This window comes from Heliangelus exortis, chromosome 7, assembly GCF_036169615.1.
Source record: "Heliangelus exortis chromosome 7, bHelExo1.hap1, whole genome shotgun sequence".
NCBI lineage: Eukaryota > Metazoa > Chordata > Aves > Apodiformes > Trochilidae > Heliangelus > Heliangelus exortis.
In genome coordinates, this window is record NC_092428.1 from 15219334 (window position 1) to 15244925 (window position 25592).

Sequence of the window (25592 nt, forward strand, 5' to 3'; positions counted from 1 at the left end):
GGGCTCCCAGCAGTATGTGGTCCGTGGCAAGCAGAGATAATTCACTACTGTAGCTGGGCAGGATTCTGCACGTGCCTGTGTTCTACCTCCTTTCCGTGTGATATTTCATCTATTTAAAGATTTAGAGATAAGCAATGATCCCAATTCTTGCAGCAGGAGGTCCAGGGAAGGCAGAGAGAGGAGCAATACTCTCCAGGGATAGCTGGATAGAGAAATGGTTGGTGGTTAGACAGAAAATGAGTGGGGGAGAAGCCCTGCAGTACAATTTCAAGGTTGAGTGAGTGGTGCCAGGAGGCTGCAACTCTGCAAACTGCTTTCACAGGCAGGGTAGAGAGGGGAGGTCACGGGCTCTGGCTCAAAAAAAATTAGGGTTTCACAGTAAGGATAAAGGCCAGGATAGCAGGAAGGTTATCCTAGTCCTCTTGCCTTGCAGAGTTGACATAAATGGTGGTGGTCTCCTATCCTAGTGGTGACTGGGAGTGTCCCTCTTCTTGCAGTGCACCAATTCATTATAGTTTCTTTTTATCTCTATCTATGAGCTTGTTAAGAGGCAAACTGTGACAGTGCATCTGCTGTGGGCTGTCTCAAAGCCATGTTGCTTCCTCCAAAGAGAAGCTTGGAAACATCAGCTCAGTCCAAAGTCAGCTGGAGGTCCAGCCTGCACACAACTACTGCTCTTGCTGCCTGATTTAAACCAAGTTTGGCAGGGTGACAGCTCAGAAGATACTGAATTCCTGCTGGTTTTGTGAACCTGGGCAGTGAAATCCTACCAGTCCTTACCACCTGGTGGGAAAGGTTGCAGCCCAAGCTCCATGGAGATTTGGACCAGGAGCCCAAGTGGGACCAACAGGCCAGGAGGAACTTGGCTTAGTTACAGCTGACCTATGTAAAAGGAGTGACAGGTCTTCAAACTGGTCAGGATGTGAGCTGAAAGCCACAGTGCAAAGCCAAGGCACCGGGACAAGGCAATGTAAACAGAAGGCTGCACTTCTATTTAAATAGCAACACTGACCTGAATTTACCATGAGAATCATAGAGACAACATTAGTACAAAGTCAGCGTGGCTACAGACAGCAACCAGGCCTGAAATGTGTCCTCCAATCACTTAATGTATGTTCTTTCTTTGGTTTCCTCCTCCTTTTTTTGTTGTTCCTTCCCCTAATTTGTTCCCTGATTTTTTGAATGTGGCTGGGATCTGTATGGTGAAGGTATCCCCACTGCCTGTGCCAATGAGGAGGACAATGTAGGGATGAAGAACTCAGGACAGAAGCCAAACCAGTGTGGATTTAGCTCCTCAGGATGTTTGGAGCCCTGCGCCAGCAATGTCTGTACCCTTCACACTCCTTGTAACTTGCAACTTCAGGACAAGCTCAGCAGTGGAGGGCAAATCCATAGCAAACCCAGTAAAAGCCAGGTGGGATGTAAGAAAATTCCCATTGTACTCAGCTGTTGGTCAGGGACTTTTGTTTTTAAGCCCAAAGCAGCTGCAGGTGGTCCAGGGCTGGCTCCAGGCTTAAAACTGCAGCTTAACCAGGTTTGGGGGTGGCTCCTGCTCAGCAGGTAAATCCCACATTCTGGGGATGTCCTCACAGCTGGGGGACCAGTGAAGGCCCCCCCCCCCTCCCCAGGGCTGAGGGCAGTAGGAGCAGACTTCTGCCCAAATGAAATCTATCAGCCCAGCACCCAGGAGCTGTGGTAATTGCATAATTAGCAGAAGCTGCTCAAGAGAGGCAAGGACTTAATTATCCCCTCCTGCTTCTGTAGCAGCACTTGCCCACTGCTGTTCCAGGAGGAAGGATACATAGGTGAGTGCCTAGGGAGGCTTCTGGTGCTGCTGAGTAGTGCTCCAAGAGGGACTTCAGCAGCACAAACTGCACTTGATCAGTGTTTAAATTAAAGCTTCTCGAGAATGGGGTCTGGTGGGAAGGTAAAGTCCCTTCCAGCTGCAAGTGGTGGGAGGTTTGTGTATGCGTGTGCAGCAGGGCAGAACCCAAAGCCCTGGTTCTCCTTGGGGTATGGAAACATGGGGTCCTCCTGGGGGCTGGTGCTCTTACAGGCTGCTTTCCATGGCTTTGATACTTCCAAGAATGCAAGAAATAAGGGAAATAGGGGGGATTTGGCTGCTTCTCCTAAAGCTATTTGTAGGGAGGGCTTGGCCTGGAAGCCTGATGGGCTTTGGAAAGCCAAGAGGACCTGGAGCTGGAGAGAACTGAGGGCACAAACATAAAGGCTTTGGTGGCAAGGCGTGTGAGTGGTGGCATGGCAAAAATAACACTGTGTCTGTAGAAACCGAGGTTGGGGTGCCCAAGGGAGAGGCACTGGAAGGAATAACAGCCGGGTTGCTCTCCTGGCACGCTAGCTGCCCGGATCACCTTCCTGCTCATCTATCATTTACAGGCTTCCAGGACTTGCCAGATGCTCCTGCATAAGGGCCAGAAAAAATACTACTAATAATAATTAAACAACAAAATGAAATCCAAAGAGTTAAACATCGCGTGTCCTGTGCCTGCTTCGGGATGAAGCTGGGTCTGAAGAGACAGCCTCTATCCTGGGGTTGCCCGACGCCAGCTTGGGGGGTGAGCCTAGGATTTTGGGGGGGCGTGTGTGAGAGGGCTGTGTGTGTGCTCAGTGGAGCCGGGGCTGAAGTACCGCTTACCTGGGCGAGGGGCGCTGCGCAGCCCGCCTCAGCCTTCCCCCTTCCCCTCCCCTTCCTCCTCCTCCGCCCGCTCCCGCTGCCGCTCACTCGGCTCGGGGTGGGGGGGGTAGGGCGGAACATGGGGGACCGCCGCTGACACCGGGCACGGACACCACAGGTAATACCCCACCAGTTTTTCCTTAATCCGAGCTTTTTTTTTTTCTTTTTTTTTTTTTCTTTCTGGGAGGGGGGTTGGTGCACGGAGGATGCGCGGGCGCGGAGCCGCCGGTATCCCCTTCACACCCACTCCCGGAGCGGCTGTTCGCGCTATCCTCCCTCCCAAACCTCGCTTATCTGCTTCCACCGAGGGGACAACTTGTTTGTGGTGAGCGCTGCCTTCATCATTGCTATTATTTTGGCGGGGAGGGTCGTTCAGAGCCGTGGTTTCAATGGCAGGAGCTGGGGAGCCCAGTCTGGGCTCCCTTTGAGGGTCATAATACAAATAATAATAATACTGTGTTTTGGTGCCTACTATTCTGAAGGAATAACCCGCCCCCACCTCCAAACTCATCTTCGGTTGTAATTTGGAGTTGGGCTTGGGAGGAGGTGAGAAGCTGCAAAGTTTCTCTGGCGAGCCAGGGTTTGAACTTCTCTGAAGGGATTCGGAAGGATACGGGACTCACTCAGCCCTGGTAGGACTCTGCTGCCATAAAAGGGAGTTGGGGTTTTTTTGTTGCGGTGGTTTTGTTTTTTGTTTTTTTGTTTTTTTGTTTTTGATCCCTTCAAAACCATACGAAATGGAAAACCAGCTTTTCAAAATTACAAACTTGCTCTGTTTTCTTTTTGAGAAACTGTGCCCCCCATCCCTCCTCTCCCTTATTTGTGCTCTCTTCCTTAATCTGACAAACCCTGCCCTATGGTCTCGTATTTAACTAAATGTTTTCCCGACCATCTCAAACACCGACCCCTGCGAGCATCCAACTTAGCATTGGCCAGACATCTTTAGCTTTGAACTGCCTGGAACTGTCGCCAGAGCCTTTATTTAAAGAAAATGCTCCAACTTCAAGAGTCTGGTCCCTGTTAAAGCCGAGCAGCTAAATTACACTACTCTTCCTCTTTAACTCTCAGAGTTTGGTGTGTTTAGGCTGTTTTGTTTTTTTTGTGGAAGGGATAGATGTTCCCCTGGTGTTGTCCTTTTGTTTGATCTGCCCTGCACCAACCCCTTTGTTCTGATCCGCGATTTTTGGATGCTACATGAAGGTAAAGGACAGCTCGTGCATGGTTGCAATTAGAAAGACAGGTGGTGATGACGGGTTCGTTACTGGCATTTAATTGGGGAAAACACTACATAGGGGTGTTGGTAGTAAAGACTTGTCTGGAGAAAAAGAAATGGATGGGATGTTGAGAGAAAAGGGAACAGTTCTTTACATATACATAAAAATAAACCAAAAAAACCCTAAACCCCCGAGATCTTGGACATCTTATTTGGCTAAATCAAGGATGGGGACGACGGGGGGATCTGCTGCCCGTGGCCAGGGGAGCGGGCTGTGGTGAAGGTATGGCCCGGGGACCCCTCGGAGATTGTGGGTACCCTGCGTGGACAGGGTAAACCCAAGTCCCGTGCCTCTCAGCACCTTCTTGCCAACCACTCTCATTTCTCCAAGCTGCTTCTCTGTTACCCACCGGTGTTTACTGGCGGGGAGGGTGATGCTGGAATGGGAAGTTTTCCCTGCTAGTGCATGGTTTCTTGTTGATATTTGTTTTTTCCTCCGTGTTGGGGAGGGAAAAGCCCTCTCTGGTGGCAGATACCCCCCGCAGGACTGCTGAGGAGGGGCTGGCGCAGCTGCCGGTGCCCGGGATGCAGGCGACGAGCCCGGCTCCTTCCTGGGGTTTTCCCGGCGCATCCTGCAGCAGCCTGGGACGTGTCGTGCCCGTGACCACGGTACACGATCGTGCCATGGGATAGAGTCAGTGCATGAATTTTTGCTTTCCCACGGAAAATTCGCATCTGTCAAAAGCCAGGGGTGGTTTGGAGGGAGGGATTTCTACCTTCGTTTTTCCTACTCGTCTACACAGAGAAAGGTGGAGAGGAAATCCCATGGCAATCCCGTTTTCCTTCGCCACCCCCCTCCTCTCTCCCTTCCCAGCGCCAAGCTCTCTGTCTCGGGAGACAAACTGTAGGTTTTGTAGCACCAAGTCGAGATCGTGTCATAAAAATACAATGTTTTGTTTTAGGGACAAGTTGTAAAACACTCCCTTTATGGGAAACGGTAAAAATTGATTTTTTTTTTCTTTTTTTTTTGTGATAAGTGTGAACAGAAACAATGTTTGCAGGAGGTGGGAGCTGTGGTGACACTTGGCTGTTTCCTGGGCTTGGGAAAGGCACTCAGTCCATGTGCATAGGAGCTGTGTGTGCCCCCCCTCCCCCTCCACCTCCCCCTGGGGCATCACCTGAAAATAGCAGGGAGGTCACAGCACCACAATCTGGTTTTCTGCTGTCCGGCTGCAATAATCTAGAATAATATATACACTGTGGTCATTTCTCTGACCTGGCTGAAGTGTATAAAAAGCACTGCAATCCCTTTCGGAGCATACCCCAGGAGCAGCTGAGGTGGTGAGGGTGTCTTAAAAAAGATTTAATTTTAGGAAGTTTCTTAGATCTTTCAGCTCAAATGGCATAGATTATTTTTAAATGTAGGAAGCTTTAGGATATGGTATTGGGTTGATGAGGGACTGGGCTGTGGACTCTTGTTAGGGTATAAAACATCCCAGTTGCTGGCAGAAATTGCATCTTAGCTAATTCAGATGGAGGTTTGCTTTGAAAGTATTAACACCATCCCAAAACTTGTGGTTTTTTCTCCACTAGCGTCCTGCTTCGTGCAATAAGGTATTTAAACATGTTACAGGGGTTAGTTTGAGGCTTTTATGGGCCAAGACCTACAAATACTAAAATTCATGCTTGCATTTCTGTTGGACCCAGTTTCAGCTTGCAGGTTTCACAGATGGAATAGCGAATCCCATTGTCTGGTACAAACAAAATTGTCTGGTATCTCCTAGAAATCAATCACCTATTGTTCAGTAATGACCAAGGCTCTCTGGCAGGGGCTGGAGTTGTGTGCAGGGTACCAAGCTTGAATCTCAGTCAATGTGGGCATTGGTCGTGGTGCCTGGTGGCTTTCAGCCCGTGAAGATGTTAACACGTGGCTCTGGTGAGTGCTTGCTGACTGTCCTGTGTTCCATGAATCATCAGAGGGGCCACCCCGGTCACATGTTGCCTCTTCTTCTGCTAGACAGCCTCTCAGAATCATCTGCTTGAACTCATGCCCTGGGGCCAAGGACTTTGCTGGATGTGTCTTGTGATGGCAAGTCTGATCTGGCTGTGGGAGGGCCGTAATGCCCCCTCCCCAGGCTCTGCCAGAGCAAACAAGGTTTTTTTCCACCCATAGCCTGAATTGCTTTGTCCTGATCTGTGGGGTTGATTTAACAGTGGCTCTGCATTGGAGAAAGATGTCCTGCTTGGAGAGTGCTGGGGAGAAAGTTATTGGGGTAAAATCCTGATAGGCAGTAGGGGGGGGATATGCTGTTACAGGGGCCACTGCAGCTTTGAAAAGGGGCATTTAGGAGAGGGTCTGCACAGCTTAGAGGGTCCTCAGCCATGGTTAGGGTCTGAAGAGGGCCTGCAGGACCAAGCCCGTCACTGGTGATAAGGTACAGAGATTGATCCAAATAATGTCATCTCTCAGTTTAACCCCCTGCTCTCAGAGGCTGCTGGTTGGGATTGAAGGATTTTGGGTTTGTTTGTTTCTTTGGTATTTTTTTGTGGTTTTTTAAAAATCTCCTTAGTAGCTCCATCTTCCTTCACCTGTTCTGTCACTACCACTTCAGGGTTTTTTGCCCCTCCTAAAATTTCAGCTAGCGAGTGATTAGCTGCAGTGTGCCCACGGTGCAAATCCTTCAGGCAAAGCATCCCTTTCATTAGCCTGAACAGCCAGTGGGCCTTGAAAAGGTCTGTTGCAGCAAAGTGCCTCTCCCTGAAAGTTAAGTGAGCTTTGTGTGAAAGCAGCAAGGACACTTTTCTCTTGATTTGGATGAGGCAAGAAATGGCCTGAGAGCTTTGGCAACTCAGGTGACTCAGTGTGAAGGTGTTTGAGCTTTTTCTTCCTCCAAAGCACCCCTATTGCTCTCTCTTTTTAAGATCCACCATTCCAGCCAGCAGTCAGAGTTAACAGAGGACTGAACAAATAGTCCTGATGCTTCTTTCTAGTGATGCAAACATCCAGCCTGGATCTTAGGAGGGACATCGGCCTGGATGTGCCTGTACCCAGGGTCCTGTGCTGGTGGAAGCTTGGGGTGGTGCCTGCTGCAGGGAGCCTAGGAAGGTGATGGAGTGAAATGACCGACCCATCTTATTTGGCCTGGCTTTGAAATGTCATTTGGCTACTGACTGCCAAGGGTCCTTTGGCTGATGGCTCACTCTTAAAGTCGATGCCCAATTGCTTATGGCATTGTTCAGAGTTCTCGGTGTATTTCTTGAAGTGATGCTGTCAGCTTGCTGCTGCAAAAAGGTGATGCTCACCTTCAAAGCTGCACCTGAGTGTGACAAGGAGGGAGATGCCATGCTGGTCCTTCCCTGTTCCTCCTGAGCCCTAGGCTTGGATCCTGCACTGCAGGACCTTGAGCAGTAGTCGAGTCCTGCACGTCTGCTATGTTTTACTTGTGATGCTTTTTCACTGGGTTGGCAATATTTAGATGAACAATTTTTTCTCTTTTAATCCCATTTCACAGATGTCCTCTTCTCTCTCTCTCTTTTTTTGTGTGTGTTTTTTGGTGTTGTTTTTTGTTTGTTTGTTTTTTTTGTTGTTTTTCTTTAGAAAACCTAAACCAACCCGAGTTTCTTGCTTGCATCTGAAGCCATGCAGGCAGTAGTGCCCAGGATAAGTGAGCACAGCCTGGGTGGCAGAATTACAAACTTGCTCAGAAAGGAGCCCAAGCCCTAGGATGCTGGATGTTTATCCTGCCTAGTATTGATGTTGGTTCTTGGAAGTCCAGCTAGGCTACTTCCCAGCCCTGGTCAGCAGGCAGGCCTTCCTTCTTCCAGGCAGGGCATGAGAAGAAAGCTGCTGCTCTCCCCTTCACCAGCAGGCTTTGGTTTCAGCCTTAAGCATCTTTGTATTTCCATTTTCCCTTTACATTTCCATTTCCATTTTTCCTTTACATTTTCCCTTGCTGTATGTTTTTTAAGAGTCTGGTGTGAGGTTCTCACCTTGTGAGACCAGACTGTGCATGCCACTTCCTTGAACTCAGCTTTCTACTTCTTCCTAAAGCAAGATTATTAATTTTTTTTCCTTTAGGCTAAGTTCTTCTTGGCTGCTTTTCCACCTTTTCATCCCATGTTAGCATCATCTGTTCTGCAGCCCCTCTGCTCCTTTGCTGCTTTGCCTCCCTTTGCCATGTTCTGTCTTGGTGCAGTCCCAGGAACCAGGAGACCCTGTTGCTGTGGTCTCTACACCCCATCCTAAGCTACCTTCATTCCAGTTTATGTCAGGTTTTGTGATGGAAAATGGTTGCTAGTCACCATAAGCATCATAGCAACCAGTGCTGGAGAGTTAAAGGAGCCAGAGCTGCCCCACTGAAGAAAAAAAAAAAAAAAAAAATCAGGCATTTCCTCTTTCATCTGCCCAAGAAAAATGCTGGTTGGGGCTTGTGGGGGCAGAGAGTTTGTGTAGTGCTGATGCAAAGTTGGGCAGTTCTTTGGATTCTTTTATGGCAGTTGCAACAATTTGGAAACTAAATGTCACTTCCAAACCAAACCAAGTTTTCCTGCATGGACTGAGAAATTCAAACGTGCCATTTTCTTCTGGTCCTGGGTTGTGGATTGAACAATGTGTTCATGTTATCCTGGAGCTAAGGCTTGTTTCCTATGGGAAAGCAAATCTCTGGAAGCCCCAAACAAAATGTTTCCAATCCTGTCCTTGTTCTGAAATGGGAGGGAACCGCTGGTAATGTGGGAAATTTTGGTGTTACTCTTCTCTCTTTTTCCCTGTTTGAAGAAACATCACACCAATGGGTGCTAGCACCAGGATGCTCAGAGCAGCTTGGACTTGCTAATAGCTTTGTGGACATCCCCTGGGCTGAGTGGGGACAAAAAAACCCAACACCTGTTCCTCTCTTCCCTTCAGCCACCCAGAAGCAAAGCTGTGGCTGGAGAGAATCCTTTGTATTCCTTCTCCTGCAGTCTCAGGGTTTAGGTGGGTTGTGGCAGCTTTGCCCTGTGTACATCCATCCTCCCCCACCACCCTATACAAATACGTTGGCCTGTATTTATTTAACAAGGGAATCTTTTCCTTCACTGTGGGGAACAGAAGGAAAAAAAAGAGCAAATTTTTTCACTGGGAACAAATCTCATTTTCAAGAGTCCTGACAAAATGAGCCATAAAATTACAATATCTCAAAGTGCTTCGTAATTCTAGTGTGGACGGCTCTTCATCATGGAATCTGAAAGCTCAGAAAATATAAAACTCATTAGATTAAAATAAACCACCTACTGCGTGGAAGAAAAGCTTATTTATCAATATCAATTTACTTCTGATTACCCTGTTCTGCTATTTGTTATTTTTAGGAATTATGATTTGTGCATAGCTCATGCCAATATAGGGGGGGAGAATAAAATTAACTTTTACTTTTTTTCCTTTTGAATCCTACTCATTGCAAAGACCTGGCCAAGAAACAATAACGTGAAGAAATGGGGATTCTGGCTGAGGAGCAGAGGGATGGAAAAGATGGGAAAGCAGGAGCACTGGGCTGTGAGAGTTGGTGCCAAGCAATGGGCTTGATCACCGAATCGTAGAATGCTTTGGTTGGAAGGGACCTTAAAGATCACCTCGTTCCAACCTCCCTGTGCTGGCAGGGACACCTCCCACTGGAGCAGGTTGATCAGGACCATGGAGGTGGTTTGTCTGATGCAAATTTAGTGGTGGCCCTTGTTGAAGTGTCCCCTGGACACTCCTCCAAGGTGGTCAACATGGTGGAGGATGCTGGGGAAAGCAGGTGTGGGTGGCGTGATGGTGGCAAAGGAGTGTGCCACAGGTGTGGTGAGATGCTGGTACTGTCCTGAGGACTTCCATTCTGCCCATAAAGGAGCAAATGCTGTGGGTGGGCTCCCCTCTTTGGGAGACATAATTTGTGCTGGGGCTTTTTGGGAAGGCACACACAGTTTCCTGGCATGGAAGCCATTTGGGGGAGGCTTTGATTTACACTTTCATTTCTTCTTTATGCTGCTGGAACAGCACGGAACAAACAGAGAGGCTGCCACTGTAAATTTTGAGACACAAGCGTTGCTGTGCCATTTGGTGAAGGGAAGACCAAGAGGGGGAGGGAGAAAGGAGATGGGGATTTGGGATGTGATTAAAGATGCCAGGAGCAGCTCAAACATAAGAACATCTCTGCCAGCAAAGCACAGCCACCCCTGAAGCTTCCACCACTGCTCTGATGGAGGCATTTAAATCTGTTTTGTGTGCAGGCAAGCCCTCTGACAGTGCATTTAAAAATAACCAATACAGGTGCACAGCCTGGAAGCCCTGAGAGCAATACATGGCCCAGGCTGGAGAAGCTGGAGCATCTCTACTCCACTGTTTCATGGAAGCGAGATACTGGAAGGCTCCTGGAGCCTCGGTGCCAACTTATGTGCTGGAGCACATGGCAGCCAGGCTCCATCTGCAGATCCAAGCAGGTGGGATCTTTGCCACATTTAGGGAAGCTCTTGGAGCAGCAAAAAAGCAACTTCCCAGGCTTGGGAAGGAGGCATTTGGGGCAAGTGGGCTCAAAAACCTCTGCTTGACCTGAGCCACTTCCTAAACTTTCAAGTCCTGGACTTCTTTGCAGAGCCAGTGTTTCAGTGGTAGATGCTCCTATGGTTTCCATCCATCACTGTTTAATGTGGTTCTGTCTGCTGCTTCCTGGGCCTTGGGGAGCCCTTGCCAGTGGACTGGGAAATCTCTGTTTAACATTAGTGCTTTTGCAGCCAGGAGACAACAGTTAAGTTCCCAGAGATGACTTGCCCAGAGACATTATTATGCTGGAAACTGCACCAAGTGCTTCCTACAAAGAGACTCTTTTGCACAGAAGGTGCAATTTAATACACTCTTAGTCACAATTTTTAAGTTCTCCCTGGAGATTTCTCAATCCCATTCCTAGATTTGCAATATTTGAGTGAACTGTCTCAGAGAACCAGTGAAGAGCTGCAATATTAATGAAGACAGACAAAATCAAAATGACATTTCAGGCAATTACTTACATAATGAAGTGACTGACTTGGAATATACAATATTTAGATTTATCATGACACTCAAAAGGGATTGCTATCAATTGCCTTTATTTCTACATCCCGTAAATTGTTTTTCCACTGCCCCGTTGCTTTTTAAACATGGTCTGTGAAGCCGGAAAATGATGTTTCCGCTCACTTGGGCTGATAGCGGGGCTGTTTTAGAAGAAAGTTAACATTTTCCTCAATGGCATTTTGGCACAGCAGAAAGCAGAGGAAGAGCTTGAGCTGCTCATTCCCATCACAGCTTTTCTGGCAGTAGCACCATCAGCTCTGTCCCCAGACTTGATGCCGACCAAGAGGGACCGAAACAGCAGCATTGTCTGCATCCAAAATTATTTTCCCTCCCCAAGCCCTGTTAAAGAAGGGGGGGAGGTTGTTGGAAATTGAGAAGTTCAGGGGGGGGGTTCTTTCTTAGAAGAGTTTATTCTGCTTGTGTGGTTAAATTGAATGATTTAAAAGGCCTGATAGGATGTCTGGCTCCTGGGAAACAGGGGTTTTGTTTAAAAACTGGTTTTTTTGGATGCTCTGCTGGCACAGAACACTCAAGTCAGAAACTTGCTGAGGAGTGAAGGCTTGAACTCTCCTGCCCTGCCCATGTGTGGCAGATTTGTGATGTTTTCTGGTGATACTGATGCACCTAAAATTAAGCAGTGCTGATCCCAAATGCATTCTCAGCTTTGTGCTGAATTTCCTAAAGATGCAGAAAAAAAGACCACAGCACCGTTTTTCTTGCCTGGACACAGACCTTTTCCTCCCAGAGACTCTCTTGCAATAGGTGAAGAAATTAGAATTTAGGGCCCTTTCTCAAGAAGAGAATTGTAATAATCTGTCTTCTCCAACACCTCCACCAGTAAAAATAAAATACACATAGCTCTTGCTTTGAAGCCCTTTAGGAACATCCCCATCAGGGGCTGAGGTAAGGGCCTTCCCATGTCGGGAGGTGCCTGGGCATCTCTTATGGTGTCAGTGGGGTGTGGACCCCTCTTCCCTTAGCAGGGCTCACAGCCTGTGCCCAGCACAGTGCCAGGCTTTTGGGTAAGTGCACATTTGTCCCTTGCACTTAACATGGATGGAGCCCTGTATGGGATCTGTACCTGTATGGGCACACAGGGTGTAAGTATAAGCTGCCTGGGTGCCCCCCAAGAGCATTCTGCACTTTGCAGAAGCTTATTCCAGTGTGTTGCTTTTATGATCTGTATTCCCAGCCCTGAGTGAACCAAAACTTGCTGCGTACACAACCAATTGCAAGCGTAACAAGTCCCTGCTTGGGCTGGTGGATGGAAGATGGGATTTATTGCCCATTCCAGCCCTCACGGCTCAGGCCAGTGCTTGATCTCAAGTGGGACCTGCTTATACGTTTCAGTCCAGGTTCGTCTCTGCATTTGCTGCCCAACAGGCTGGCTCTTGTGTGCTCTCTGCTTCTTTTCACATCCCTAGGTCTGCTGCAGTGCAGATGTGCTGAGCTGGTGGCAGGGAAATATTCCCTTTAGCCCTTTAGCATCCACCTTCCACAGTACCTGCAGAAATACAGAGCTTCAAAGAGCTCACTGAGATGTCCTGGCTGCTTTGGAGGGAGCCTTTGGCTCTGTGTGTGTGTTAGGGGTTTCTGTTGTGCCTTTGTGCTGTGTGTAACACGCATGGTTCATACCTGGGATGCTCTCAAGATTCTGTGTATGAATTTCCAGCATCCTGCTCAGTGTTTGAGGGGTCTCAGCTGGGGCTGCTTCTGCTCCGGACCTGACAGCAAAGGTTACTGCAGCTTGTCCCCTCTGATGTGCAAGAGGGAAAGAGAGGGGTGGGTGCGGGTTGGGAAGCCACCTGCACTGGATTAATCCTGGTTTCAGTTTGGTCCTCGCCAAGAGGATTGTTGGGGCTGTGTAGAAGAAGAGATGGAGGACTCTTGGGTGAAGTGCCCTGTAGCAAAGCAGAGTGTTAACAAACTCTGGATCTCATGGGTGTTCCCCTGGGGCATCAGGGCACAAAGATGTGAGCTGGGGAAGGGCTGCATCCCCATGCTAGCTTTGAGGACACAGGTAATATCCATAAAGTGTTGGACTTGACCCTGTCTTTCTTCTTTGACAGGAGCCATGAAGCATCACGCTGCTGCTGGAAACTTTCTGCTCCCCCTCTTGCTCCTGGAGTTGGTCTCTCTAGGTAAGTTGAATTTCTTTCTGTCCAGGGCTGTGCTCTTCTCTCTCCCCTCCTCTTCCTGCTTGGGTCTCATGTTTGCAGGGCAGAAGGGTAACATTTGCTCTGTCTGTGGCCTCCTGCTGCATATTTGTGGTTTTGTGATGCAAATGTAAAGGCAGAACAGTGTTGGTACAGCTAAGCAAACCACCCATCTCTATCACATGCAGTTCTGGGAACATGCAGGCTGTGCCCCTGTGCAGCCACTTTTCCTGCAGTCAGTAAAATTGCACATCTGGCATCTGGTAGCCCTTCCTGGGCTCCTGGAAAGAGCCTTGGAAGAGGAGGAGAAATGTGCTGGTGAATCCAACAGTGGTGGATGCTCCAGGTGTATCTCAGCAGCAAGACCTTAACTTCCAGATGAAGTTCACAAAGCCAAAACTGATGGCTGGTAGACCTGGTGGTAGGGATTTTATCTAAACAAAGCCTAAAGAAAATGAGAGGGAGAAGAAGCAGTGCAAGGATGTAACCCAGAAGCTGGTTAGCTATTCAGTAGCAAAGGTATGAGCTTTGAGCAGCCTGGTCTAGTGGGAGGTGTCCATGCCCATGGCAGGGGGGGTTGGAACTAGATGATCTTTAACATCCCTTCCAGCTTCAACCATTCTTTGATTCTCTGTATTGCTGGCAGGGCTCCCCCTGTGCTTTCAGCAGCAAAATTATTACCTGAATTGGCTTTAATATATGCTGTGTGGGAAATCACTCCTCTCCAAGTGACAAAACCTCTTTTCTAATTCTAGCTGGAGGGATGGGAAGGGCTCTGGGCAGGCAGAGCCTCTGTGGTCAGCTTTCCTCCCACTGCCACGTTCTGCCCTGCCAGGATGATGCTCTTGGTCTTCTCCTGGCTTGTGGGCAGGGGAGACAAGGGGGTCCAACCTGGGACAACAGCCTTCTGGTGTGGCAAACGTGCCTCTTGGGCTGGGCTTTGGCACCCTGGGGTGTGTAAGTACAGTAAATGTATAGCAAAGCCCCATGAAAATCAGGATTGCTGCTAAAGCCCCCGGGTGCTGGGGGCCGTGTGCCTGTGTGGTGTTTGCTGATAAACAATAGGGAGTGTGTGTCTGTTTGATAGCACTTGTGCCCTTTGGAATAAAGGCTTTTTTTTTTTTTTTCCTTCTCCCCCCTCCCCATGAAAGCCTCAAGATGGCTTGCCCAGATTGGCAGCCTGATTAAGCAGTCAGTGGATGACATTAGCTGTGACTGACAAGCTCAGTCAATCTCCCCCTGGTGCTGTGTTGGATCGAGTGTAGCCTCACTAGTTAGCTGCCCTGTCACTGCTCTGGAGGGAGAAGAAATGAGTAGAAAAGACAATCTAGCAAAATCCTTTGCTCCAGTCTCCTCAGACTTGTTCCCCCCCAAAGCTGCCAGTTGCCACCAGTGGTTCAGTATGTCCCATTGGAGGTGGGGCAGTGAGGTTTTTTTGTCTGGATGGGGACTTGTGCCCTCAGCCCTCCCTGTGTGAGTGGTGGCAGGTCCCAGAGCTGGGGGTGCATGACCCTGCTCTAGGTTCCTGGCTGGACACAGCAGATGGGCAACATCAGGCTGCAAAGCCTTGGAGAAACACCACAGGGAAAAGGGGATTTGGGGGCTTGCAGCAGGGTGTCAGCTCCTCTCTCCTAAACCTGGTAGTTTCCCTGTACACACGTTCCAGGACAGCACTTGTGCCTGGGATTGGGGAAGAAGTGTGTGGATGCCCTGTCATGTCCCATGGAGAATGTGGGTGGTGGAGCTCCTCTTCATGTCTAGTTCTGGGGTGCCCAACACAAGAACACAGAACTGTTGCAGTGAGTCCAGAGGAGGCCGTGAAGATGATCCAAGAACCTGACCATCTCTGCTACAGAGGTAGGCTGAGAGACAAGGATTTTGTTCAGCCTGGAGAAGGCAAGGGTCTGGGGAGACCTAGTAGTGACCTTCTGGTTCCTGAGAGGGCTTCAGAAAAGCTGGGGAGGGATTTTTGACAAGGGCATGGAGTGATGGGATGAATGGTAACAGTTTCAGACTGAAAGAGGGAAGGTTTAGATAAGATATTAGGAAGAAATTCTTTGCTGTGGGGGTGGTAAGACACTGGCCCAGGTTGCCCAGAAAAGCTGTGGCTGCCCCCTCCCTGGAAGTCTTCAAGACCAGGTTGGATGGGACTTGGAGCAACCTGTTCTAGTGGGGAGTGTTGCTGCCCCTGGCAGGGGGGTTGGGGCTAAGTGATTTTTAAGGTCCCTTCCAACCCAAACCAGTCTGTGATTCTCAGAAGACTTGTAATGTTCTTGGTAACACTTGGGTGGGCTTGGTGTCTGGAAGAGGATGGCTGAGCTCTGGCATGGCAGAAGTGTCTACACAGCTACCACTGCAATCACCAGAGATGAGCAGAGATCTTCATCATATCCAGGTTAGGAGGGACAGAGGGATGCTGGCTAGAACGGGTCTGTGGTTATCATGCTTTGGCATCAGCAGTGGTTGAGCATCTCAGTGTTGGCTCTGTGGGGCAGAGCAGCAGAAGGTTTTAGAGGAATAACATGGAGCACGCATGGAGGAAAGACAGGGAAGAAAATTGCTCAGCACATCTAAACAACATTGATTGTTATCCTTCAGAGCCTGTCCACAGAATGTGAAGGAGCAGTAAAAGGTTGCAAGTGTGTGGTGGAAGTGATGGTTTTCTGCCATGTGCTTTGCTGGAGGACCACAGGCAAGAGCCCTGTTGAGGGACACAGTGATCCTAAATCTCAGGGTTGTGGCAGTCTTGCAGAAGAAGGGAAATCCAGCTGATGATCCATTAGATGAAGCTGCAGATGATGGCCTGTTCACAGCAATGCCTTTGGGAAAGTGTGAGCTTGCTTTCAGATTGTGGCTGTGATTTCCAAATTAATTTCTGCTGAATGGACCAATGGGCCCAAAGCCAACAAAACATTGACAATCCTGGATTAAATGTGGAAAGAAAACTCATGGGATCCTAGACTAGGTGTCAGGATGTATGTGTGGAAGGCTTGTGTTTCACAGGCCGTCAAAGACCTGATGGCCAGGTGTCAGATGGGGAGAAGGTTCTGGGCTCTGAAGTGGTGGGGAGGGACAGGTCTGATGGAATGATGGCCTCAACCACAGCATGTTTTATTTTATATGGGAATGGTTTCAACTCACCATAGCATGCATTTTTTTGACCTACATTTTTGTATCATCCAGCTGCTTTGTATCCATCTCCCCCTTCCATCATGTCCTTCCCACTTGAAGGCTGACAGTCCAGCCTTGTTCATTACCCACCCCAAAGCAAAATCCTGCCTTCGGACCCTCTTTCACCTTTTCCCAGCTCTCCAGTGCCAGTCGTCCTCCTCTCTTCACATACAAATCCTATACACCCACAGGCTGGTGGTTTCCATCCCTCCCAGCACCTGATGAAGCTGGGTTTGGAATATACAACTTATTTTTAGGACAGCGGTGATATGGAGATATATATTCTGAGATGGAGGGGTTCTCAGGAGTGAGTCCCTCATGGGAAGGGCTGTTTGGTGTATTTTAGTCTCATCTGCCCCCTTCAAAGCCTCCTGGCCCTGACACAGCAGCCAGGTATGAGCACACTTTGAAGCCTCTGGAGATGCCATTAGCTCTCAATAACCCATTTTGTTGGAGTCCTGCTCATTTTCTTTCCAGGTATTTAACTCCAGAGGCTGAGATTTAAATGTGTCTCTGCAAGAATGCTGCCTCTAGTGCTTTCCTACTTCTTGAGGTGTTTAATGAACCTGGTGCCTTGGGAAAGAGGGCAGTGCTGCAAAATCCTTGTCTTGTTCCAAAGGGAGCCCTGGAGGAGCCCAGGCAGGTCCCTCCATCTCGTTCCCATGTCCCCTCTACCTTAGTGGGTTTCCCAGGGGTGCTGAGCAGGTTTGTGCATGAGCACAGCTGGGACCTGTGCCCAAAAGGTCTTGGGAACATAACTACCTTCCAAAAGGTCTCAGGAACATCCATCTCCCTCCCTCAGGAACTTCAGCAGATGGAGAGGATGCTGAAATATAGTCTGGTTATTCATTCTTAGAGTGCAGTGCTGAAGCACAGGGCATGAGAGTAGTGGCTAAGTGTAGCACGAGCAGAAGGGAAAACCTGTCCCTCAGATGCAGCACAGCTAGTACCAAAACTTCTTGGAAAATCCTTATGTTTCTCCCCCATCACCTCTTTTCCTCCATCTCGTGAGTGGTAAATCTTTAACCCCTCAGGTTGAGGCTGTGGTTGCCATTTTCCTGTGTGCTCTGAGCTTGGCTTGGTGTCACCCAATTGAGGCTCCAGTCTGTGGGCAGGCTCAGGAACTTCCAGCTATGAGAAAAAGGGACTAGAAAGAAGTGAACCTGGTTATTAAAGCTGAAAGGAGGAGATTAGAGGGAAAGGTGATCAGGTGATGGGAGAGGGGGTTTTGCAGGGATGGCTGACAAGGTGAAAGGCTCTCATCTGTGGGAGTAAAGTGGGGGTATTAATCATGTGCTAAAACAATAATTGATGTTTCTGGTCCCTGACCTGTTGGCTTTCCTCTTTCCCCCTGCCTTCACCCCACAAAAAGAAAATACTTAAAATGAAGGTTGGCAGAGGAAAGAATCTTCTATGGGTTTTGGCATGATGCTTTCTGTCCTACTGCTAGCCCCCATCCCAGGGGCATTCCTTTCCATCATGATGCCAAGTGAGCATCTCTCTGTGCCCTCAGCCAAGTGAGCATCTCTCTGTGCCCTCAGCCTCCCCCAGCCATGGTGGCCCATGTGTGACATGCTGAGGAAATAACCCCTTGCTTTTGTTCTCTTCCCAGGTTGGGGCAATCGGCTGCCATACTTCATAAACTACTTCTTTGACACCTACCTGCTGATCAATGAGGATACTCCTGTGGGTAAGTGCAGTGTGGCTGTGGGATGGAAAAGGATTAAAGACATGCTTTTCTTTTGACTGACAGATTTAGCTTATTTTTCTTTCTTTATTTAGCTAGGGATCGTTTTTTAGTAAATGCAGAAATCGACCTGGTCATTCACGGCATCTTTCCAGGCTCTCAGTCCATTAAACTTGTGCTCTTCAATCAGGGCTTGTGACTGGCTTTTAATGTGGGAGGAATCAATTGGGAGGGGAGGGTGACAGGGATGGAGGCTACAGAGGCACCTTCTTGCCTCTACTGCCACTTTCAACCATGCAACCCAAGCAGCAGCCTCCTTAAAAAAAAGGGCTTTTGCCACACCTATGTTGCTACTGGAGATGTCAGGAGTTGGTGGACTCCAGAGAAGTCTCCTCTGGTGATGCTCAGGTCAACAAGAGCTTCTAGCTGAGGCTTCTGTCTCTTCTCAGGGGTCCCCTGAGTTGGACCTTTTGCAGCCCATGGGATCTGGAGTGGTGTCTGAGCAAGGAGGCAGGACTCTCAGTCTTGGTAGAGAGCTTTGGACAGAAGGCATGGAAGTTTGAGTGGTAGCTGAGAATGTGTAACACAGGGATGTGTCCTCAGGAGAAGGCTTGCTGGAGCTGCAGCAGTAGGCCTGGGGGATTTTGTCTTGCAGTCATGTTCAGATTTACTTGCATGAATGTAAGGAAAGGAAGGACCTGACTTAATTGTATTTTTTTTCCTAGTTTTTTGTCCTCGGCTGGCTTGCACCCATGTCATTTTTCACAGCCTTCTTCAGCCAGCCCGCCCCTTACAGGTCACTCCTTAACCTGGTTGCTTTGCTGTCTTTGTGCTCCCTGCCCCTCAATTGCCTCTGCAAACACACTGGGTGCTGGATGTGCCCCAGAGAAATCCCTGTGCAAGAGCAGGTTGGGAACAGCTTAATGGAAATATTTCCTCACCAAGTGCACTCTTCTTGAAGTGCCTGAGCTTGAAATACCTTATGGAAAGTGTACTGAACTTCTATTTTGGCAGAAAATGGGGGAAGATTTCTCACAGTCTGCTTTCCAGTGAGCTATTGTGAGAGTAAAATTGTGCTTGGAATTGCTTTGGGGGTTGAATTATTGTGTCTTTTTTTTTTTTTCTTTTAAACTTTGTATTACACCGCATAGAAATGAAATTCACTCTTAAGAATATTGGCACTCTGGGATTATGCTTCCAGATGTACCAGAGGGAAATGTCAGTCTTGAAAGTGTTGACAAACAGCATTTGTGTTGCTAGATGTTTTCTGAGTTAGTCTTATTAACTAAAAAAAAATTTAAAGAAAAGTATCATCTGGAAACACCTTTCTTGCATCCTGTCTACGGTGTAAGTTGCAGAACTGTATGAGGTTCTTCCTAGAAAAAAAATGATGCTTTTGAGATGTCTGTTTAGAAGTGCCCATCACCGTGGCATTGATGGGAAAGACCCCCCTGCTCCCTCCCCGTGGGATCCCCAAGCCCCCCCTGCCTGGCCCCAAACCCAGCAGTCCCAGCTCACTGGCTGCCATGCCGAGAGGGATCTTAAGCAACAATTAAGAGATCATTCCCCCCTCTAATCATTTACAAGAGTAAATTAGTCTTGTCAGGAGCTATTAAGACAGGGAGCTTGGAATTCATTAGGTGAGATTGGGCCGAGGGAGCTGCTGGTTCTACTGCCAGTCCAGGCTGATTAATTTCTCCCCAAACATCATCAATGCCCATCTGTTTCATTTAAGTCCGAGGAGAGCAATTTTCAGGTGGACTGACCCTCTAGTCAGTTATTTCACCCAGAAGTAATGGAAACACGTGCACACAGTGGAAGGGGGGGGCAGTGGAGGGAAAGCATGGGGAATAGGAGGCTGGAGCCTGAGGAAGAGGAAAGTGACTGAAGGGGCCTGGAGAGAAACTGCAGGAGAGGGGGGAGATGCCTGGAAAGGAGGAGGGATGAGGACCCGGGGTGGGGTGGCATGTGCAAGATGGCACTGGGGGAGCCCATGTCAGCTGCTGGTAGCTGGATCAAAATGCATTTTACATCAACGTTTTAGTTTGGAAGGGACCTTGGACCTCATGTAGTTCCACATGCCCAGCATGGGTAGGGGCACTTCCCACTAGATCCAGTTTCTCCAAGCTCCATCCAACCTGGCCTTGAACACTTCCAGAGAGGGGGCAGCCACAGCTTGTCTGGATAGCATGGACCAGTGTCTCACCACCCTTACAGGAAAGAAAGACATTTCTTTCTAATGCCTAAATAAAATCTCCCCTCTTCTAGTTTAAAACTGCTCCTCCTCATCCCATCACTCCATGCCCTTGTCAGAAGTCCCTCCCCAGCTTTTCTGTAGCCCTCTCAGGCACTGGAAGGTGCTCTAAGGTCTCTCCAGAGCCTTCTCTTGTCCAGGCTGAACAACCCCATTTCTCTCAACTTGTCTCCATAGCAGAATTGCTCCAGCTTTGAGATCATCTTCAGGGCATCCTCTGGAGTCACTCCAATGATTCTGTGTCCTTGTGTTGGGAACTCTAGAACTGGACATTGTGGGGGGGTGGTATATATGTATCCCTCATAAGAGTGAGATAAAGGGGGAGAATTACTTCCCTTGACCTGCTGGTTACACTTCTTTTGATGGAGCCCCGAACACTCCAAAAGTAGAAGTATAGTCTGGTTAACAGCCTTTAGAAGAAGAGTTTGCAGGAGAAGAGTTTAGAAGGCCATCCATCTTTATTGTGCTGCTCTCTGCCTTAAGCAAAACCCTTCCAAGGGCCACTTCAGTTAATTTTAAGCTTTTTGGATGCTAAGCAAATGACATGGATGTTGATGTCAGGTGAGTTGCTGGAGGTCTCCTACTAGGAAGTGGTGTTTGCTGTAGGTGGGATTACTTTTATCCCAAGATTTGTCAGCAGAAAGAGATGGGCAGGCAGTACTCTTCGTTTCTCTTGGTTGGGGTCCCTCCTGCAGCACAAAGAATATTGTCTTAGCATAATGTAACAACTGGGGTCTAATTGCCCAGCAAATGATTTGCTGTATGCAGGGCAGGAATGGGAAAATGGAGATGATTCATCATGTCAAGCCTGTAACTAGCCTTATAACCACATATCTTGGATTCACTGAGTTTCTCTGAAAGCTTTCATGCCTCAACGCCTTGCAAAACACATGACAAAAGAGGCCATTAAGATGAGTGCAATTCCAGTTTCCCTTCACCCTAGTGATAACATTTCAGCATCACTGTGATAATGTTGTCTTAAAAGAGTGGGAAACTCTTTAATTGTTGCATCTAGGCTGATACCATGTGCCTGGCTTTGTTCTCATGTGTGTGTGTCAGGGTCAGGGCTGTCTGGATTGGCTGGGGACAATGTGTCCCTGCCACCAACAAGTCCTGCATGCTTTGCTCACAGACTCAGTTCGAAGGACTGATATAGAGCTTGCTGAGGAGGTGGGGATGTGCACAGGGTGGGCTGAAATAACGAGTGTATGTGCAAAATATGGGGTTGTGTTTTCTGCTCAAAGTCACCGTGGTCCTTCCCCTCAGCTCCATGCCTCTCCCAGAAGACACAGGCTGTGCCCAGAGAGCAAGGCAGAGATGACTGACAGGGAATTTTATGGTTTGCTTGCACCTTCCTTTGCTATGTACAACTTTTGCTGAGCTGGTAATAGCACTGTAAATAGCTCAGGGTCGGAGAGCAGGGTGGGTATGGCTTTCCCCTGCTTGTCTGGGGACCTGTAGCTTATAACTTCCGAATGATGCTGCAGGAATTTCAGATAAATACAGCAGACAAGAGGGTCACAAAATCTGCCATGGAGCTCGCAGGCTGAAGCAGCTGTGCTTGGACACCTGGCTGTCTGTTGGCCACTCTTGGATGTTCAAGGATCCCAGTCTGGCTCTTAATACTGTATAGAAGTGATTTTGCTGCCTGACAGGTTTCTGATGGAGTGGTTTGACGTTCTGCAGCATGGAAATCACATTGTGCTTTCCCAGGGCACACTGGAGCCTTTCCAGGGCAATCTGTGTTGAGCAGATTACCTCCTCTGCTTGTGGGAGGAGGTGAGAGGAAAGTGGATTTTTTCTAGGGATACCCCCAAAGGGACAAAGTGGCAAAGGGACTCTGAAACATATGGATGTTTCTCCACCAACTTTCAAGTGGTAGACTTGCTTTTTATGAGACCCTTTTCACCAAATGGACTGTATTTGCTGTTTCCTGTGGAGCTGTGGCTTTTGCTGTGCAACCCATGTTGTTGCAGCCCAAGAGGGGACAAGGATAGTGTAGCACCATTGCAGTGTAGTAGACTTTGTTGGCTGGTGGTGACTAATGAGGTTGATGTGTGTCACCTCTCGTGTTTCAGGGCCTTCTGGGATGGAGCATTATTTATAAGAGGGCTGGAGGAGGAACTTGGTGTTTAGCTGGCAGGGTGCTCACTGGTGTCTCTGCATGTGAGTCTGAGGCATCATGTCCCTCTGATGTTGGTGGATGACTTGACTTGATCCTCCATTCTAGGCAAGATACCAGGCCAGAGGGCTGTTCTTCTCCAGGCAGGGCAGGCTGCCATCCTCAGAACACTGTATCTGTAGTTTCCAAGGAGATCACCTCTTCCACCATATCCTTTCTTAGGCAGCCAGATGCTTTGGCATCCGGGTAAGGTCCCCAGGGCATGTCGGGACATCCAAGCTGCTGCTGAAGATATGGTTATCTGCATGGGATTGAACATGGGCTAAACCCTACTTGTTTGATCCCACAGCAGCAGGCATCTGCCATGGCTGGGCTCCTCCATCAGGGCCCTTGTCTAATCCACCATTGGAAGGGTAAAGAAAAAAAGCACTGGCTCTGGTCTCTGCGTACTTTTGGAGTGATTAAATTATTGCAGTCATCTGGTCCAGATATCCATGCGTTGGGCTTGGGGGCTACCTGTTGGGGACAACTTTGGAGGTGGGACCACGGACATCTGAGCATGAGACCCTTTTCCCTTTGGTGCCTCGTGGATTCTTTCCTCACTTCCAGCTACTGCTGGAAAGGTGGGGCCTGTTCTGGCATATCTCTCATGTCCCTTTTGCTCAAAATTAAATACTAGAGCTAAAAAGAGAAAATTTAATATCTCAGGTTAAAAGTCATCCTGGCAAGACCGGAAGACATTGTGGGCATACTGTTAATGAGGTGCTAATTAGGTCCTAAGGAGATAGGACTCTGAGGAGCACAGAGGGTGGCTTTAAACCTTGGGGTTAACTCCCTGATAAGAGCAGGGCAACATAGGGTGCACTGGGAAGCAGGGTACTGCCTGAGCCTTTGGAGCCCTGCAGGGTAGGCTGGTTCTAGGCAAGTGGGAAGCTGCTTTTGGAAAATGTCGTGGTACTGGTGGTAGAGTGGATGGAGAGCTTGGGAAAGTCACAGGCAACAGATGTCTTAAATTAGCAGGAAAACTATCCCTGTATTTTTGTGTGTATTAGTTTCCAGTGCTCTCCCTTGCTGTGGTGTTGCCTCAGATCAGCTTCAACTGCAAGTGAAACCCCTGCATGCTGCAGATATAAATAATCCCCAGGAATAAGGGCAAATGCAGAACAAAACAAGTGGGCCAGCATGGTGGAGGAGGCTGATCTTTGGCTGGCAACAGTTTGGGGGCCGTGCAGCAAGCATCCCAACTGTCCCACCGTGTTATCACTGACATGGGGACAAGAGTTTTGTAGTGGTCAAAAGCCAATAAAGTCTTTTTTTTTGTTGCTTATCTGGCAGGCTAAATGTGAGCTGACCAACACAGGTAGGTCCTCATCTCCTTGATTTGCTACTGAGTGGGTGTTCTTAGCCTTGGACCACAGGGTAGGATACCAGCACGACATGCCCGGAACATGTATGTGTCTGTCAGCCCAGCAGGGCAGGGGGTTTGTACAGCTACCAGAACTGATTGTGTCTTTTACAAAAGATAATTCCAGAAGAATATGCTGGTCTCTGCTACAGAGATCAAGGAAATCTGCATTGCAAGCTTCATTATGAGCATTTCTGGGAGTAGGTGGGAATATTCTCCTTTAGAAAGAGAGGCTATTGGAGCATCACCTTCATCTTCAGCTTTAATTGAAAGCAATAGTATTAGCTCATGGCTGTTTTCTGTTTACAAGTGGGTTTGCAGGCTTCTTGAGTGTTCTGCAAAGGAGCAGCTGTTTTTTTTTTTTTTCCTGTCATTAGAAGGCCTGTTGATGAAATTTCATATTGAGTGGTGGAAAGTAGAGAGCCATTAATGAAAACTTTAAGGGTAGAAAATTAGTTATTCCCAACATCAGAAAACTTAAGAGAAGAAAAAGTTCCACCCCACCCCAAACCCTAACCCTGTGTCATTAAATTAATCCTTTCATCAATCACTTAAATTTTCATATCTGCTTTACTAATAGGCAATAACATTAATGCTGATGTTTAAGAAGGGGAAAGGGAGTGAGGGAGAAGGAAGAAAGTGTATTTGAAATATGGACTAATTAACATGTTGGGGCATCCTTGCTTTTGGTAACCTCCTCATCAAACTATGTGAAGGTTTGATCTCACCTTTTCTGTTGCATTGGGTAAGCCCTTGCACGGGGGCTAAGCCCTTTCAAAGAAAAAGGAGAAGGATGTGTGCTCATGGTAATGAGTTTGGGGGTGATATTTATCTCTGAGATGACTTTGGAGCATTAATTATCTGCTTGGCACCATCTCTAGGAACTTCATTTGTGGGCTCAATATTGAACTCCTTGTTACTTTGGAGTGTGCAGGCTTGGATGTCTGTATGGTCCTAGATCCATTAAAGAGGGGTTTTTTGCTGGCTGGGTGGGGGCATTAGCATGGGGTGACAAGCCTGATGTAGAGAAGGGGTAACAACAGGGGTCAAGCTTGGTAGAGCAAAAAATACAAGGCAGAGGGAAAAGTATATATGCATGTTTTGTATATTCACATTAGGAAGCTAAATTTATATATACATATCTCTATGGAGGTATTAATATTCTAAGGCAATGTTTTGTGGGCCAAGACTATTTCCCTCTACTGTAAGGAAACACTTGCATATGCATAGATTCACGATTTTTATTTTTGGTAGGGATGGTGAGCTGTGTTTTAACTTTGAGTCTCTCAATGGGACTTCTTAGAAAAAAAGCTAGAGTTGCAAACACAGATTTATGTCCTGGTGCATTTTGCCAGTTCAGGAATTTGATATTTTGGGGAATATTTCAATATAGATAGTTTCAAAATGGGCTGGCAGCCAGCTGCTTGCAGGGTTTGAAGTCTATCAATGACATTCTGCAGAGGTTTGCATCCAGCTCCTGAGGTGAGGTGGGAAACAGCTTGAGGCACTTTCTTGTGCTGCTGCAGAAGGTCCCCAACCCTGAGCCTCAGTCATTCATTTTCCACATCTCACAGTCCTACTCTTGTGAATAACTAATCTCTTAATTTAACTTTCTCTAATTGGTCACCATAGAAGTATTGCTTTGGCTTTAAAAAATTCAACCTATTTGCTGCCCTGCCCAGCCCTCTCCCCTCCCTCACTTTGCTATTGTTTCTTCCTGGTGTTCAATTTTGTAAAAGAAAGCATAGAGAAGATAAAAAAAGGTCTTGCCACCTGCCTCAAAATCACCTGAGCAGTTAAAATGTGAAATTTGCTTATCTAGTCCT

The 25592-nt window shown here is 48.0% G+C and overlaps 1 protein-coding gene across 1 annotated transcript in view; it reads left to right on the top strand.

Moving 5' to 3' along the window:
* The first annotated feature begins 2707 nt into the window (after positions 1-2707).
* CDH23 (cadherin related 23) overlaps positions 2708-25592 on the top strand; it is a 195082-nt gene continuing 172197 nt past the window's right edge. Inside the window, exons 1-3 of the mRNA XM_071748993.1 lie at positions 2708-2813; positions 13041-13112; positions 17911-17988. Of these exons, the coding sequence (XP_071605094.1) occupies positions 13046-13112; positions 17911-17988 (145 nt within the window). The 5' untranslated portion in view covers positions 2708-2813; positions 13041-13045. The remainder of the gene's footprint in view (positions 2814-13040; positions 13113-17910; positions 17989-25592) is intronic.